Source organism: Anser anser (genome assembly GCF_964211835.1).
Source record: "Anser anser genome assembly, chromosome: 33".
NCBI classification, from domain to species: Eukaryota; Metazoa; Chordata; class Aves; order Anseriformes; family Anatidae; genus Anser; species Anser anser.
Genome location: NC_139754.1, coordinates 670329 through 687591, shown reverse-complemented (window position 1 = coordinate 687591; position 17263 = coordinate 670329). Strand labels below are relative to the sequence as shown.

The following is a 17263-nucleotide window of genomic DNA, read 5'->3' as shown; positions in this document are numbered from 1 at the left end:
CAATATTGCCAGTTTTAGTAAAAATGTCCACTGCTAGCTAGTGATGGTGGTTCATCCCCAGAGAAAGAGGTAATGTATCAACCTATGATTTTATGAACAATTTCTAGTATGTAGAGCCCAGCACTTCAATATTCACTTTTTTTTTTTTCTTTCTTATACACAGATACAGGAAACGTGACATTTCCATAATCACAAATATTGATAAATTATATTTCAGTGCATAGGCAAATAGTTGAGTCACTTTATTTTAAATAAAATCATTATTTAAACACTCATGCCTGACAATTGTATTTTGATATAGTCCATAAAACAGTGTAGAAATTTAGTTGAGAAAAAGTTTTCTGAAATTTAACATCTTTCCTGAGAAAAAATATAAACATGCCAACTTTCCTCTTCTCAGTATCTTTCTTACTGTAAACAAAATAAATTTTAACTAATGTCTTTAGATATATTACTCATGTCTTTATGTATATTATCTCATGAATAAGCAACCTGAGAAAAGTCTACTTCTGTGGTATGATTTCACAAATTTTAAGTCCTGACTCAAATGTCAGTAGCAGCAGTTAATATCGATTCCACTGAAGTCAGTATAAATCTTCCAGGGAACAGATAGCTAAGTAAACCGATATTAATTATAATTGCATGTTACAGATTTTTATTTTCATTCAAAACCACAGGTTTGAAGGGATCACGATCGTAAGAAATGGTGGAACACATGGAAATGTTTCTGTGACCTGGGTCATAACTCGAAATAGCAGTGATCTGTCACCTGTGACTGCAGACCTTGTTCCAGAGACCGGGGAGATACATTTTGATCAAGGACAGATGCTGGTCACACTTTCACTGACCATTATTGATGATAACATACCAGAAGAAGCAGAGCCCTATCTTCTGAAGCTCTTAGCTCATACAATACAGGGAGGCGCAGAAGTCAGCGAACCATCTGAGGTAAGTTTGATTTCAGAACTTGTTTTGAGGAGGTGATAGATAATAATTAGGGAGTAGGATTAGGATTAGGATCCACCAGTTTTGGTGGATTGGCTAAATTGAAGTAGTTGTGCTTGAGTTTAAGTGAAGCAAGCTGATGTATTCTCAGTATAAAGAGCCACATCCAAAGTCTTTGGCTTAACATATTTTATAAGGCCAGACCTATTTAATGCAGTAGCATTTAGCTTAGAATATTCCCATCATAAATATCATTGCATAACTGCTATCTTGATTGGTTGCTTGCTAAGAGAAGGTTGAGCATTTATTTTCACTTGCTTATTTGCTGTAGGTACTGGAATGTTTTACACAGAGTAACAGCTTCAAGAGGATGGCTTAGTGATTAAGACTAACCTCTGAACTTTTAAATAAGGGGTAATTAGCATTACTGACAATTCTGTGACTCAGGTCCCTACTTTGCTTTTTGAACATATGATTGGAATGAATTTGGTGAATTAAATGATTTTTTCACAGTCTGAAATATATTCAAATTATTCACTTTGGCTGCTGAACCAAAAATCAGTTATTCAAAGCTCATTCTGACATAGATGAGGCATAGCAGGAAAGTTGCTGCTATCAGTGGTGTGCTGCTTGTGCACAAGCAACACTTTGGGGCTGTCAATCTGATTTCTTTCTTGAGTGCCAATTCACTAACGATAAAAATGTATGATGACAGTCAGGACATACTTTCATGAAAACGTGAAAACTGTGGTGTATATTAATTGTAGCATTGAGTAAGTGATGCTGTTTTCTGTTTTGCAGCTTTTGTTTTACATTCAGGACAGCGATGATGTTTATGGCGTAATAAAGTTTTATCCTTTGGAGAATCAGAAGATTGAAAGTAATCCAACAGGACGCTTTTTATCCTTGAGTTTTGTAAGGGAGAAAGGAACAGTTGGAAATGTGCAGTTAGTTTATACTGCACTGTATATTCCAGCTGGAGCTCTGGATCCTGAGAGAGCAAAAGATGGCATTCTAAATATGTCTAGAAACAGCATCCTCCTGTTTCCAGAAGGAAAAACACATCATACTTTGAGTATACCAATAAGAAAAGATGCATTTCTTCAAAATGGTGCTCATTTCCTCATACAGGTATCTCAGCTGGTTTTTTTTTGTTTTTGTTTTTTAGCTTATTTAATATGAGGAATATGATTCAATAATTGATCCTTCCCCTTGACTGTAATTTAAATGACCATTCCTGTAAAAAAAAAAAAAGTGCTTAGCTCTGAAGCAAAGATTTTCTTATTTAAAAAGACATCTTTCATAACTATGCTATAAAGTTTTCTATCCCTAATCATTAGTAATTAAACAAATTTTAAAACTAAAGAGGATTCAGGTACTAATCATGGAATTTATCAAAATGAGATCAGCGTTGTCTGTTGCTTGCCCCTTGAAGCATGTTTCTGCTTGGCCTCTGACTTGGAACGTGAAAAAAATAAGGTTCTTAAAATTAAATTACTGAAGCAGGAAAAATTTCAGAAATGACATGCAAGTAAATGTATCTTGGGCTTGATACAGGTCCTTCTCCAGCAGGTCATCCCCCAGCCTGTACTGATACTTGCGGTTGTTCCTTCCCAAATGCAGGACTCTACACTTGCTCTTGTTAAACCTCATCTGGTTTCTTCCTGCCCAACTCTCCAGCCTGACCAGGTCCCTTCCAACCCCTACAATTCTGTGATACTGTGATCTTTGCTCTTCCAGCTGAACTATTCTAAATTAAAAAGGGTCAAATATACATTATATATTATATGTATATTATATTGCATTTATATATAAATTTGTTAGGAGAACTTACTTTTTTTTTTCCCTGTATAGTTTTCTTCACTTTTTTCTTTCCTTTTTTTTTTCTATCTCAATTTGTAAAAGATAACTTTTATCATCGTTGAAGGTGTTGATGTTATATCCATGAATTTCAAATTTGCCAGGTTTTATATTTTCCTTATAGTCTACCAAAGACGTTGTAATCACTTCTAAGACCTTTGAAAGATTTCCTCCCTCCACATCCTTCTCCCTACATTCTCTTACAGGAGGAATAATGAGAACAAAAAGTTTTGCCAGAATTATATTGTTTATCTAATATGCAATTTTATTTATTTATTTATTTATGGCATTCACAGTTAGATTAGGAATTGCCTTCTGAAATACTAGAACACGTTAGTATGTTTTATGATTGCAAGAGGTTTGAGAGATCCACAAAATTCTTAAATGTCTAATTCCATGTATTCAATGTTTTTTTTTTTTTTTTTTTTTTTTTGTCCTTTGACTGTAGTCAAGACACACATCTGATAAATATTTCAGAATGTTCAGTCATTCCAAGCACTTTGCCTGGATTTTCAAACTGTAGATTCCAATCTGTTTTTTTTTTTTTCTGTACTTTCTCCATGAACTATAAATAAAATCTTTGTTTGAAGAAATTAAATCAGAGGAGCTTTCCAGCTCAAATAATTAATTTAGAAACTCATAGAGAAGGAAAACACCACTATTTATCACTGTGACAATCCTTCTGCATCGTGAATAAATGATAATCTCAGTGAACATGTTTAGAATGAGTTGTACTTAGGCAAAATAAAGAATTGACTCAGGAATCAGCAGAGAAGCAAATGAAACTGTAGGATGAATAAAGGTACAGGAGATAATGTTAATGTGAGATATATTCCTTAGTGACACCTTCAATTAAATAACGTGCTGTAATCAGAGATGCGGTTTTTGGTATAGCTAGGAAGATTAACTCTGAAAATTAAGCTCATAAACTAATTGTTATTGTTCAAATAACTATATATTTTTTTCTCTTTGTACTGGTTTCCTTTAAAAGGTACTAAAGGAAACATTGCAGAAAGAGTAAAATCTCTGTTCTTTATTGATTATTACTTTATTCCAAAGGTACCATACAGGATCCAAATACAGCATACACTTTAAATAGAGCAAATTGTTTTGGCTGTGTAGTATTTCAGAAAGTTTACTGAGCTAATAACCGCACAATGGTGCACTTTCATCCTGTTAATTGCAGAATCGGGGCCTATGCTAGGAGAAAGCTCAGAAAAGAGGAGAAACAAACAGTGCCATCATCTGTTCTTCAGACTTTTGATAACAAGTTGGAATGGTTGAGAATCAGTTACTAAATACAGTATTTGTAAAACATTTCCATCTATCATCAGATAAATGTTCATGCATATTTCTGGGTGTTACTCAAGCAGTTGTGGAACAAAATATGATACAGCCCACATATTTATAGAGTTTGGTTTCAAGAACTGTAAGACTTTAAAAATCATCTTTTGAAATGGTGAACCATGATTACTATATGAATTTAAGAAAGGCCACTATTTTATCCCCAAAAAATAAAGCTTTACTCTATGATAACACCTGATAACTCCAAGAAAAAATGTCAGTGGGAGTTTATGCCCCAGTGAAATGTTCACAGAAATATATGCAAATCTGTTATGGAAACATTTATTGTAATGATGCATGTAGACAGAATCACATGGAATAAATAATATTTAAAGGAAATAATTAAACAGGCAAGTTCTGCTTTCCTTGGTGTGTCACTACTGGTGCTGGGCTTAGCGAGTGATGCTTCCCTTTTAAAGAAAAGGATGAAAAAAAATCTATTTCCTCTTAGTATCTATAATCTATCAGAAATGCAGTGACAAGTAAAATACAGTTTTGAAATACTGTACTGAATTTAAATTCTTAATGTGGCTCTGGTAGTTCTTAGATAGAGAATTCCTTAAAATTTTGTGGAGAGGAAAGAAAAGTGGATTATTATTTGGCTGTTTGATCAAGGGCTGTAAATTATTATGACTTCAGTGATTTCCCTAGATTTTTATCAATGCAAGACACAAAAAATGATGTTAGACAATTGCCTATGCTGCTCATCAATGACTGTTGTTAATAGCTCTAGTAATGTATCAGCTGATCTGGAACAGAGTCTCTCTCTCTGGCTTGATCTGTGTTTAATTACATACACTAACATGATTTGTCTGGGAGGTGTACCATTCTGCTGACAGCTCAACAATATCCACTTAATTTCTTTGACATGTCTACTTACAAATTTTTATAACAGCAGTGCTATCAGTAGGAAGAATTTGCTCTGGAGATGTATACTTCCTTTATATGAAAATTACTCTGAAATGTCAGAACTGTTCTGACTTGGTGCTGAGGCTTCTTATTTCTCACTTTTCTTTTACTTTTTCCTACAGCTGGAAGGAGTTGAACTGGTGAATAGAATTCCTCTAGTCCCATCTGTGAGTCCTAGATTAGGCGAAATTCGAAATATTTCTTTGAGGATTACTCCAGATATTGCAAATGGAGAAATAGGCTTTATTAGCAATCTACCGATTATTCTTTCTGAACCAGAAGATTCCCCTGCTACGCTGGTAAGTAAGCCTTTTTATATTGTCTTTTGCTATGGAAAACTTATTTGGAGAAGGTGGAGTTTGCTGTATTCAGTGTAGCATTTGACAATTAATGTGAGGAAAAGCCTTCCTGTAAGTTCTGTCTTATCCTAAATATTCTCTTCTTTAAAAAAAAAAAAAAATGCTCTGAAATAATCTGTTACTGATTTCCAGAGAACTGAGATTGGTCTTTGCTTTCTGTGTAAGTATCTAAAACAAGTTAGCCCTTGATGCTCACACAGAGCAAAAGATACTGCAGTTAGTCTCTCTCACCAATTGCGAGCATAGTCATGTAAAGTAGGACTGAGACAAATCCTGAATAAGATAGATCATTTCCCATTCTCAAATTAGAACTGGCCAAACTTTTGTTTTTATTATTATTTATTCAAATAGTAATTTGCAAGGGAGTAATCGGTTTTGCATCTACTTTTGCAAGTCACAACAAATTAATGTGTTTCACAGGTTTCCATTGCATTGCATCGAGATGGGACTGATGGTCAAGCAACTGTGTTCTGGAGTTTGAAACCCTCTGGTCCCAATCAAAAGGCGGTAACACAGGATGATATAAGTCCTTTTAACGGCTCCGTGGTTTTCTTATCTGGACAAAGTGATACCACAATTAACATCACCATTAAAGCTGATGATGTACCTGAAATGAACGAAACTGTGTTATTAACTTTGGACAGGTATTGTACCCTATTCTCTATTCATATGTATCAGCTGCAATACTCAATTTATGCATAACAGATTAGCACAGTGTTAATTACATGGTATTGCTTGCATTGTGTTGATATGTGTCTGAAGAAATAGTGGGCCCTTGTTTCAGACTGTGTATGGGTTCTTTGACTGGAGATCAATGTAAGAAACCATTTTGCATTTATTATCTAATGACTTAACTGTTTATATTTTCATGAAAATTCTGTATGCTATTTAGAAAGTTCTTTCAGTTTTGATCTTTTTTATAGCTCTTGGTTTTAACACTTTTTTTTTTTCGGAAAAATAATATTTAGTAAGATAATGGGAAAAACTTTTTCTGTCAGAAAAAACATTTATAACTTGGGTGTCACTGTAGAATTAGACTTGCAGTTTATTTGTTTGATCTGCATGTTCAATATTCCTTGATAATTAGATACTTCTGTCAGCTCATAGCCCCCAGAATATCCCAGTGTGACTATTATTGCAGTCTTCTGCTAATGAGAATGCAGTGGGGTTTCTGAAGCACAGTGTTCTGGTCTCCCTTCTCATCTAGTGGAGGATTTTAGGATAACAGGCTGTAAGGGCCCTCAGGTGATACTATTATCTGCATGTGAACACTGTTCAGAAAACTTAAATTAGTTTATAATCAGGAGTCTTTTCCCTCTTTGAGTTACTAACAAGAGTGTCTTGGCTATATCGTCTGTCCTGCTTCCCACAGCTCAGTTACATAAGTAAATACAGAAATACCACCACACGTGCTCTTGTATTACCTCCTATTTGTCTAAGGTACATTTTCCACTTTTACTGAAAACATACTACAGTGGTCTGCCAGCACCAGCTTCCACACTGAACATCTACTACTTACATAGTCCTTACCTTATGCAGAAGAAGTATTTTTATTCTGTACAGGAAGCGTAGGCTAGCTCTTAGATATCCACAACAGATATCCACAGTGATTCCACATTAGCAAACAATAGGCAAGAAGCTCCTCACGCTGTTGTTGGTCACTAGAAGATCCCATTTCAGAAAACATGGTTTTCGAACATCTTTATGGCACACAGGGAAGATGTTATTCCTTTGCGGGATTGGCTTGCTTGATTAAAAGGTGGCTGGTTAATGCATGTAGTTCAGAACTAGTTATTTTATTCTACCTTGGCTACTCATTACATTAAAAAGGCAATCCTTTTCAGAATAAAAACAGAGACTATTGCAAGCAGTTCTCCGCTTTCTTTCTGTGGGAGAAACTGGTTTGTCTCAAGGAATTTTTTTAGAGTCTCTGGCACAAAGGGGGAAACTAGGATTAGAAATGATGGTTCAAGTTTTGAGTGTAAGGTGGCCAAGAATGCAGAGTGGTATTGAGGTAAACAAGTAAGTAGATAGAAGTAAGCAGCATGAAAGGGTAACTTTTTTGATTCACGTGTGTGAAAGTACAGTTTTCTGCCATTTATCCTGAGTTACAACTGTAGGCTATACCTTGAAAATGGTGGCTGCAACAGGGATTGAACTGGCAGCTGAACAAATACAACCAGTGTTCTGCTTTTGCTGTGTATGGTGCAAGCCGTAGGCTCTGTTGATCATGAAGTGGATGGTGAAAAGTGTGCCAACAGTAAGCAGCTTTCCCACACTTGGCAGGGTCAGAGAGTGAACCGAGGAACAGGTGGTCTGTCCTGGAAAAAGAAGTAAGCAAGGAGGAGATAGAATCTGAACTTTTCTCTAGACCTTGGTAGCATCCCTCACTTCAACTAATTAGCAGAAGCCAAGAATGAAATGACTGCAGAGATCATCCTTTCAGTACTAGACATGACTCTTCAAATTAGGGTTGAAGGATACTGGCAGGGTTACGTGTACGCCCGTGCTATTGCTTTCAGCCTGGTTGGTATTTTGTGGACAAATAGAAGATTTCAGTTTCCGAGGCTGGCAGCCAGCACCTCACAGCAGTAGTGAATGAGCATGAAAACAAAGATGCACTGTGCTGTAGATGTGCTTGTACTGTTCCGTAAATTGTAGCATAAGTCAGCGAGAAAAGAAAGCATGTAAGAACTTTAATGAAACTACAGACATAGACATATGTTCATAAGCATTCAATGTATTGCAATTATTAATAGCACGGGTAAAATAATCAAAATAATTAGTTCTAACAAGGATGTATTATTTACGGCTTAGTGGTATTGTCAAGGCAGTTCAATTTTAAATAAGCTTTAAGTGCATCCATAACTATATTTTTTCCAAGCCATTAAAAACAATGTTATCCTTTCTTGCTTTATGCTCTCTATACTTAGACCACAGATATTAAAACTAGCTCTGAATTTTGTCCACAAACTGGAGGAAAATGTATAACATGAAAAATATGATTCCAAAGAACACAGATGAGTAATGATGAGTAATGAAGGAGCAAGAGAGTCTTGTATCTGCTGAAGCTTCTTTATATTTTCTTTTTTTAGGAGCAGATTCAGGTTGAATGCCTGCCCTATCTGAATAGGCCTGAATTGAGACCAAGCATAAATAAAACCAGATGTCTGTAGTGAAATCTATGTGAGAAAGGAAAGACCTTGGTCTTCTTGATGAATGTAGGTGGAACAGGCCATGGAAATTGTGTGTGTGCTTTGTGAGAGCATATATGCATACTAGGGCTGTTCATTTTACCTGGTAAGCACAAACAGAAATCAGTTTTTTTTAAATCTGATTGCTGTTTTTTCCTTCTACACAACGTAATCTCTCACTGGCAGTTATCAGCCCCCCAGTTAAGGTGCAGACAGCTATCAGTTTGGCACCTGGCACAACCAGAGGGCCAGAACCTGCAGGGTATGTGGGCTGGGGACGTGGCCTGTGTTTGTGCTCATGAGTGAGTGGTGGTGAGACTGAGAACTTGGAGACTTTGGGATCTGGGGATAAATCACTTTTATTTTGTGGAAGTGATAATCAACAAACAGACAACTGTTTAGGCAGTCCTTATGCTCCAGCATTTTTTGAGTCTTAACTCATGGAAGTTAGGATGCCAGAACAGATCCATATGCATATGTTACGACATAAATCTCATTTACCATATATAATAAACTGAAGCAACGTTATTTGAAGATTTTTATCGTTCTAGTGATTTCTGTGATGGGATACAGATTTCCATAGGCTGACATTCTGTCATCAGTTTATGTGGAAAATGATTAGACCTATGAGTTATGAAGTAATTTTTTGAAAATTACAAATGTAAAATACAGACTTGACTATTTCACTGTGAAATATCTGGCAGTTTTTAAACATTTTTGGGTTTTAGAGGTTGCTACATGTCAAAAAGTTAGAAAAGCATAGGAGGGCCATTTAAATCACTGTGTAGTGTTGATGGACAGGGCTTAAGGGTTTATGTGTTGTGGGTTACTCACTGCCATACTGCTTAATGGAGCTAGGATTTTCTCCTTACTTGGTAATTCCCTTTGGTTAGTGTCTGTTTCAAAACCATATCTATCTTACTTATGTAAATTTTCATAGAATCACAGAATAGCTTGGGTTGGAAGGGACCTTAAAGATCATCAGTTTCCAACCCCAGTGCCATGGGCAGGGATGCCACCCATTAGATCAGGTCGGCCCACAGCCTAGTCCAACCTGGCCTTGAAAACCTCCAGGGATGCCTCAAGGGTTTGATCAGACTGCGTTTTAACGGGGAAAAAGTCATTTGAAAATAGTAGAATGTTGAAATGAGTGCGCTGGACACCTACTGCTTGTTTTCATTACTTCTCAAAATAACAACATATCTCTCCTGCTATGACTCAGAAAAATTAAAATAGCCTCAAAAATCAAATAAATGATGGATTAAACCTGGAGAGAAGGTGTTTCCTCTGATGAGAGGCACTATGGAAAGTCTAATGTGGCAAATCCTACTTTAATGCAGTTCTTTAGAGCTAGAGCCTGCCTCTAATTAAATCAGTAGATAATCCTGAAAAAATTGAAGAGGGGGTGAACACTGAATGCAAGCAAATTGAGTAATGTTCCACAAGCAATTTCACTTCCCCCTTTTTGAGATACCCTGATAGAAAAGAAAGTCTTTTAGAGAAGTGTGGTTTAATAATGACAGCCATGCAGATTCACAGTGGAAATTAAGTTTCTCATGTGTCTTTCAGAACACTCAGGTTCTGCAGAAATTCCAGATTTTGTCAAAAGTTATTAACTTCAAAGCTATTTTTCATTTATTTATTTAATTATTTTGTGGTTCTAGTTAGTTCTTAACATTGAAATTCTCATGGTACCTTAAACTTAGTCAAAACTCTAATTTCTCCTATTTTCTTGTACTGCATGTTTAAAAAAGTGTAAGAAACATTTTGAAGCTCCTGTCAGTTGTCCTAATTCATCTGTAGTTCTTGCTACATAATAATTATGATTTTTTTTACTGAAAGAATTTCCCTAATGATCAGTCATTTCACATTAGTCTTGTTGTATAAGAAATGCTTTACACACTTTGAGGTTGTATTTCTTTTGGCAGCATCATAAGCATTGCCAGGGTTTACTGTCTGTGACGATATGAAACTTCATGTCCATACATAGCCATTTTACAGGAAAAAATAAGCTGAGGATAAAAACAGGGAAGTGGCTTTCCCAGTGATTGGTATCACCTTATTCCTGGTCAAGAGTTCTTTTCACTAGCTGGAGGAGCTGCTGGCCACGGTTAAGCCACCATGTCAAAGCAGCTGTTTTAACTTTTATTGCTGCTTCTGAATAGCCCTCTTTGTCCTGTTTCCATACTGCTGTCAGAGGAACACCTAAAGAGCTGGTTTCACATACCACGAGGAGTGAAACGGGACTGAACTGGACCCGTGTAGTGTCAGGCAGTCTGGGAGCATCTCCTCCGTGGTGTAAGGGTGGTATATGAACGCCCCTCTGTTCTTCGAGGTTGGAAGTGCACGTGGCAGGGGATGGGGCTGGTGTCCTGGCAGCTCTCTGGTGGCACGGACCCTGTGTCCAGCCCCGTAGCTCCTCCGGGTCGATCTGAGCTGGCTGCTGGAAGTATTATGCAGCTATTTGCTGAACGCTTCACCTTGCCTGGTTTAGCCCTGTATGGACTTAGGTTTAGCACATGAAGAGTACACTGAACCGAAAAGCAAGCATTTGGATTAAAAGGATAAAAGTTTGCAGGATGTGAGTATGATAATTGCATTACAATGTAATTGTTCAAAACAATAGAATTGGGATTTTTTTTTTTTTTATTATTCCTAGAAAAAAGTAAACCTGTGAGAATACTTTACAACAAACATTTTGGATTTAAATTTAAAATGTACTTTCCTAATTTATCTTTGTTCTCTTAATTCTTCTTTTTTTTTTCAATACTATTTTTTAAAAATTTCTTGTTAGGGATATGCATTCTATGTTATGAAAAGTTACATGTATATGCCTTAGAGTATAGATATAAAGAATACTACTGAGTGCACCATTCTTCGAATCACAGAATGGCTCAGGTTGGAAGGGACCTTAAAGATCATCCACTTCCAACCCCTCTGCCATGGGCAGGGATGGCACCTACTAGATCAGGTTGGCCACAGCCTCATCCAACCTGGTCTTGAATACCTCCAGGGATGGGGCAGCCACAGCTTCGTTCATTCATTGTTTGCTTAACAGCATCTTGGAGCTGGAAACCTAAACCTAGCTGCTTCTATTAAGTTTCTGCATAGGATGTTTTATGACTTTTTGGAGAAGTAACTAACATTACTGTGCCAGGGCAGTGATAGCGGTCTGACCACTCATGATATCAGCCAGAGAAAAAAAATGACCAGATAATAAATAAATAAACAAACAAACAAACAAATAAGTAAATAAATAAAAGGATCCAGGTGTTCAAGATGGGGTTTGTATGGAGAAACCACCTGAACAATGTTCTTTTTTACCAGTTGATGGACTGAATTTTACTGGTTGCTTCCTGACCTGAAAGCTGTCTAGGTTTAATACATATCAAAAGCTCACTTGATATAGTGATTCATTTTTATTTTCTGTTGTAAATTATTTTACTAACAGCTTAGCGATATAATTAAATTTTAGCATTACCAACTCTGGAATCTTCTCCTTGATCTTTTCATTGTGTTAATATTTTGCTGTTTTTTGAATGCTTTTGCATGTTTCTGAGGGAAGGGAGAATGTCTCAATATATACCTAGCTTCAGTGAATATCAATAACAAATTTCAATTAATTCAGACTTCCTATTCGAAAGAACGTCTGTGAATGTATTTACTTCTCAGAATTTAGAGTGAACTCTTGTCTGTATTGAATTCCAAATTTAAATTATTTTTGAGATTAGTGGAGCCCAATTATCACCTTACAAACACTGTTTTAATCTGTTTTTGGTGCTTTGATAGACGATACAGTTTTTGTATTTAATGTATTTTTGATTAAGAAAGCCAAAATACATGATTACTATTGCAGAATAATGCTGCCCTTTTGACTGACTTCATGTGGCAGTTTTGTTATAAATGCTTGGTTGAAACTTGATTTAATTTTTTAACCTTTTGATTAGCAAATACCTTTTCCTTTCCCCTTTTTCTTTTCTTTTTTTTGTCCCTTTATTTCCTTGTCCCCTCTTTTTCCCCTTTTTCTCCTTCTGCTTCTCTTTCTTATATTTGTATTTATGTTATACATGTATATATACTACTTTGGTAATCTGATTAACTAAAAAATTGTTGTAAATGAGGTTTGCTGTGATTTTGTGCCTAATTACTTTTCCTTGTGTACCCATCAGTACTCTTTCTGTGCTTATCTGTTTTTATCATTACTTTGTCAGACTGATGAAACACCATATCACAGAGGCACGCAGATGTATTTCCCTAATAAAGGGTTATAATCGTGGATGGCTGCTGCAGTTGTGATCACGCAGTCAGTAATCAAGCTCTTTGAGGAGGGCTTGGTAGGGAACACCTTGAGTGGCTCTTGACATGCTGAATTGGTCATGGGGTCACTCCTCCTAAGTGGGAACTGCCCACTTGCTGGCCTTTGTCAACAGGAAAATGCCAAGCAAGCAGGGTTCCCATAAAAAGAACATTATAAACTTTTGGAAAGTAAAAAGAAAGCCTTCTTTTTTTTCTTTTTCTTTTTTTTTTTTTTGTCCCTTTTGTTAGTTTTTTGTTCTTTTATAAGATGGGTAGTATTGAAATTTTAGTAAGTGGCACTTTCATTACTTTCTACATCCTCTTTTTTTTTTTTTTTTTTCCTCTGTGTTGACAGGGTAGAGACAGAAAGGTTTGTCGTGTTCTTTGGGTAAGTGCGGTGAACTGTTTTCTGTCCTCAGTGAATCAATGCTTTGTTTTAGAAGTGGTTGGTTTGGACAGAAACTGTCTTTATCATTTCTTTCCCCCCCAAGAATCACGTCTCTGCATCTCTTCAGACAACGCATGCTTCCCCTTTGGTGTTTCGTTTGATGGCATGGGGTTCTTGCTTGAAGGCATTTCTTTATGTAGGATCTGTGAATGATGAAAGTTATGAATGCATGGCTCAGTGTTTGATATTTGAGTGTTTCATGGAATAATGAATTAATTGTTTTAAACTGCTACAAATACAGTTTGCCCCAACTAAATGGCTGAACTGATTAGAGTTACAGAGTAATTTTCTCTAGTCAAAGACAAGGAAAGTTATCTTGATTTAGACTAACATGCATATAATTTATATAACACAGGTTATTTTTTCTACCGACTTTTTTTTTTTTTAAACATGTAACAAACATGAGCACGTTACTCTATTAAATAGGTATTACCTATTTTGCATCCTGTACCCTGTCCTGTAGACTGTGCTACAACAATGCTAAGTTGTTTTTGTGTGTGTAGGTTCCAGTTACTTAAAACGTGCTTCTGGACACAGTTCTGGGCCTGATTTCAAAAACTGGATATAATAGATCACATTTCTTCATGAAATAGTGTTTGATAAAGTCTAGGTTGTAGCACAGTGAAAGCACAAAAATATGTACAGTATGCAGGACCACGATTTCATTGAAAAATACAATACTGACAGGAAACGTGAAAGATGCAAAGGAATCTAAGTACCTAAAACTACATGTAATAAATCATATGCAGACCATCAATCTGAAGGTGTATTCTTGATGCATCCTGCAATAGTGCTTCTCTGGAATTTTTAATATAAGAAATTTAAAATGATGAAAATTACTGCTTCTGAGGAAAGGCAAGCAAGTAATATGCAAGGTTCATTACTGTTATCAGATACTGCCCATTCCTGTCACAGAGTACGATCAAGATGGTGTAGGAGAAGCCCAGAGAGAGAAATCCTTTACTGAGAGGAATCTGAAGTATGCGTATTTGGTCAGCGTACTTCATTCTTGCACCATTCAGCATGTGCTTTAAAGGAGTAATGAGAAAGGGGAATGAGTCTGAGCTACTGAGAGCAGGTCCAACATTTTGTAGAGTCAGACAGGGATCCTACAGGTAGTCTCCACATCTACAGAAGGCAGGCTAACACAGAGCTGAGGATGAAATCCATGGTATCGAGGGTCAAATTTCTGCCTCTTTATGTCAGTAGTAAACTTTGACAAACAAAGCAATAATGGAAATTTATGCTTTTCAGTGTAATCTCAGCATAGGTGATTTTGGAATTTCCTTTATACCTTGATCCAAGTACAAAGTAGTTCTGAATTTAACTAACTTTTTTTTTTTTTTTTTCCTGGCACTATTCTGTTTCTTTTCCTGTGTGTTGTGTGCATGTGTTATCAAAAACAGACAAACAAACAACAGAGTTACTAGCTATAAAAAGCTAATCAGAAACAAACAAACAAAAAGTTACTTCAGAGGCAATTATTTATTTTATTTATTTATTTATTCATTTTTTACGAATGGATAAAACATTCTGATGTTGTATCATTCTTAACTTGTTTTAATCCTTGTAGGTAACTGTTGGCTTTCATAATTTATTCATAAAATTTGTCAATATCCTGATCTCCTCTGTATGGATTTGCTAAACAGAGTTGCAACTTGAAAAAAACCTCTTACCTTCCTTTCTCAGGGTCAGTGTGGAAAATCAGATACTGAAATACGGGTTTACTACTTGTGAAATTACAATTTTGGAAAACGATGATCCTGGAGGAGTGTTCGAATTTTCTTCCTCTTCCAGAGGTCCCTACAGCATCAAGGTAGCTATCCGAGTAACGTCACTTAAACATTACAGACGACTTAGTTCTAACAGAGTGCTAGAAAAAGATTAATTTTATTTTTTTGCAGGAAGGGGAGTCTGTTGAGCTGCAGATTGTTCGCACTAGAGGAAGCCTCATCAGACAGTTTCTGCGCTACACTGTAGAACCAAGAGATAATAATGAGTTTTATGGAAGCACAGGAATTCTGGAGTTTAAGCCTGGTGAAAGAGAGATCATAATTACTCTACTGACAAGGATGGATGGGATTCCAGAGGTAAGAATTAATATTTTTCTCTCTTTAAATTGCATTCACATACATATTTGTTTGTCACTTACTAAAATATAGATGGTTTCACCTGTAAATACCAGCAATTTTTCTGTAACATTTGAAGGCTTTCTTTTTCTTAAGTGTGAGAAATAGATAGAGGAGGAGTGACTGAAAGGCCTATAAGATAGTCAAGCACCATATGAAAGCACTTTATATCAATACAAATCAGGTCTTGTCAGTCTTGCCTGAATATTCATTTCTCTGATATCTCTATTGTTTTGTAATCCCAGAAATCTGCACAATTTGAGGCATGTGTCTGTTGCTTTTCTCTTTGCTTTCTGCTTTTCTGTAGCTTGTTCCCTTTCCTGTGCATCAGCCATCCTGGATTCCATCAGGAAGTTTGCAAGGGTTTGATTTTACCACATTTATGTTAACATAAATTTTAGCTGCTGTGATTCAGCATTTTTTGCTGCCTTTACATGCACATTCCTATGCTGTATTTTGCATAAGCAGTTAGTTGTGTTTGTCTGATCCTGCTAATGAGCTGATCTAGGAGTAAGATGTCAGAAAGCCAGCTTTACAAAACATAAAGGTTTTAGGAAGGTTAATAATCTTTTTGTAGGGCCAGGTGGTCATCAGTCATGGATTGAAGGAGGGATGGAGGACCATATGATGAGGAAATCAGGGGATCACAGCAACTCCAACTTCAATTGCATAGGCTGCTGTAGAAATTCAGGTTTCTTTTCCCTACATACTCCAAAGAAAGGAGACATAAGAAGTCTGAACTCCACTACAGAAGCCAGGAACATAAGTTAATCTAGTAAAACTTAGGCACTAAAACAGCGGGTTATTTAATAGTTCCATTCCCAGTTTTTACTAGTTCATCAGCAGGCTGAGATAAAAGTATTTCCCTGCTTACAGCAGTATTATTAGACTAGGTAAGTCATCCTGCTGAAATGCTCAGGCAAAAACATACGAATTGTAGTGTCAGGACTAAAAAATAAGGAGGTCCTTTTATACTCTTCTATCTCCAAGAGTGGCCAAAAGCCACATACATGAGCAGGACATATATAATCACTTTCCTCCAGAATGCCATCCCAGCCTCCAATGGTGGGCAGTCCAAGGATGTCTGGAGTAATGGATGGTATCTTTGGGTGCCTTCAGATTTTCTTTCTGTTAATTGAAGCAGTTACGCTTTGAACGCAGGTAAGGTTTTAGCATCCATGACATTCTGTAGTACTGAACACCATTGTTTAATTGAATTGTATGTGAAGAACCAGTTCATGTGTGTTTCTTTACTGCTAACCACCAGCCAGTTTCACTGAGTTCTCCCCAGTGTAGAGTAATGCTGTTTTCTAGATAGATAAATGCAATATTTTTTTCTAATGTTCTCTGATACTTTTTTGAAAGTACCATGTCCCATTAGATTAATAAAGCCAGTTGATCAATTCTTTCTAAATTAGCATGCTGTCCATGGTTTAAAAATCTTTGCTTTACCTGTTACAAAGCCAGGAATCTTAAGAAGTCTTGGAGGAAAGAAAATTTACATTTCAGAGTGTGTTACAAACATTACTTGTGAAATTATGCGATTCTAAATTAAGTACACAAAATAAGTCCTTGCTTATAATAATAATAGACTTTTGGAGAAACTGATGCTTTTAGAGATAGAAAGTTCTAACAATTTCCTTTATTTGATAGCATTATACAAACGTTTATTGCATGTAGAATGTGTGTGATTTCATTTTAAGTTTGTATCCCTTTCTGCCTGATGGGGGACTGTGGACTATAGACCATTTTGTTTTTGATGTGGATGTTGAATATGTA

The 17263-nt window shown here is 36.2% G+C and overlaps 1 protein-coding gene across 1 annotated transcript in view; it reads left to right on the top strand.

The window, feature by feature from the left end:
* LOC310888314 (adhesion G-protein coupled receptor V1-like) overlaps nt 1-17263 on the top strand; it is a 29484-nt gene that overhangs the window by 5642 nt on the left and 6579 nt on the right. The window contains exons 4-9 of the mRNA XM_083814906.1: nt 678-948; nt 1747-2076; nt 5181-5357; nt 5838-6061; nt 15045-15171; nt 15260-15445. Coding sequence (XP_083671032.1) covers nt 678-948; nt 1747-2076; nt 5181-5357; nt 5838-6061; nt 15045-15171; nt 15260-15445 — 1315 coding nt within the window. The remainder of the gene's footprint in view (nt 1-677; nt 949-1746; nt 2077-5180; nt 5358-5837; nt 6062-15044; nt 15172-15259; nt 15446-17263) is intronic.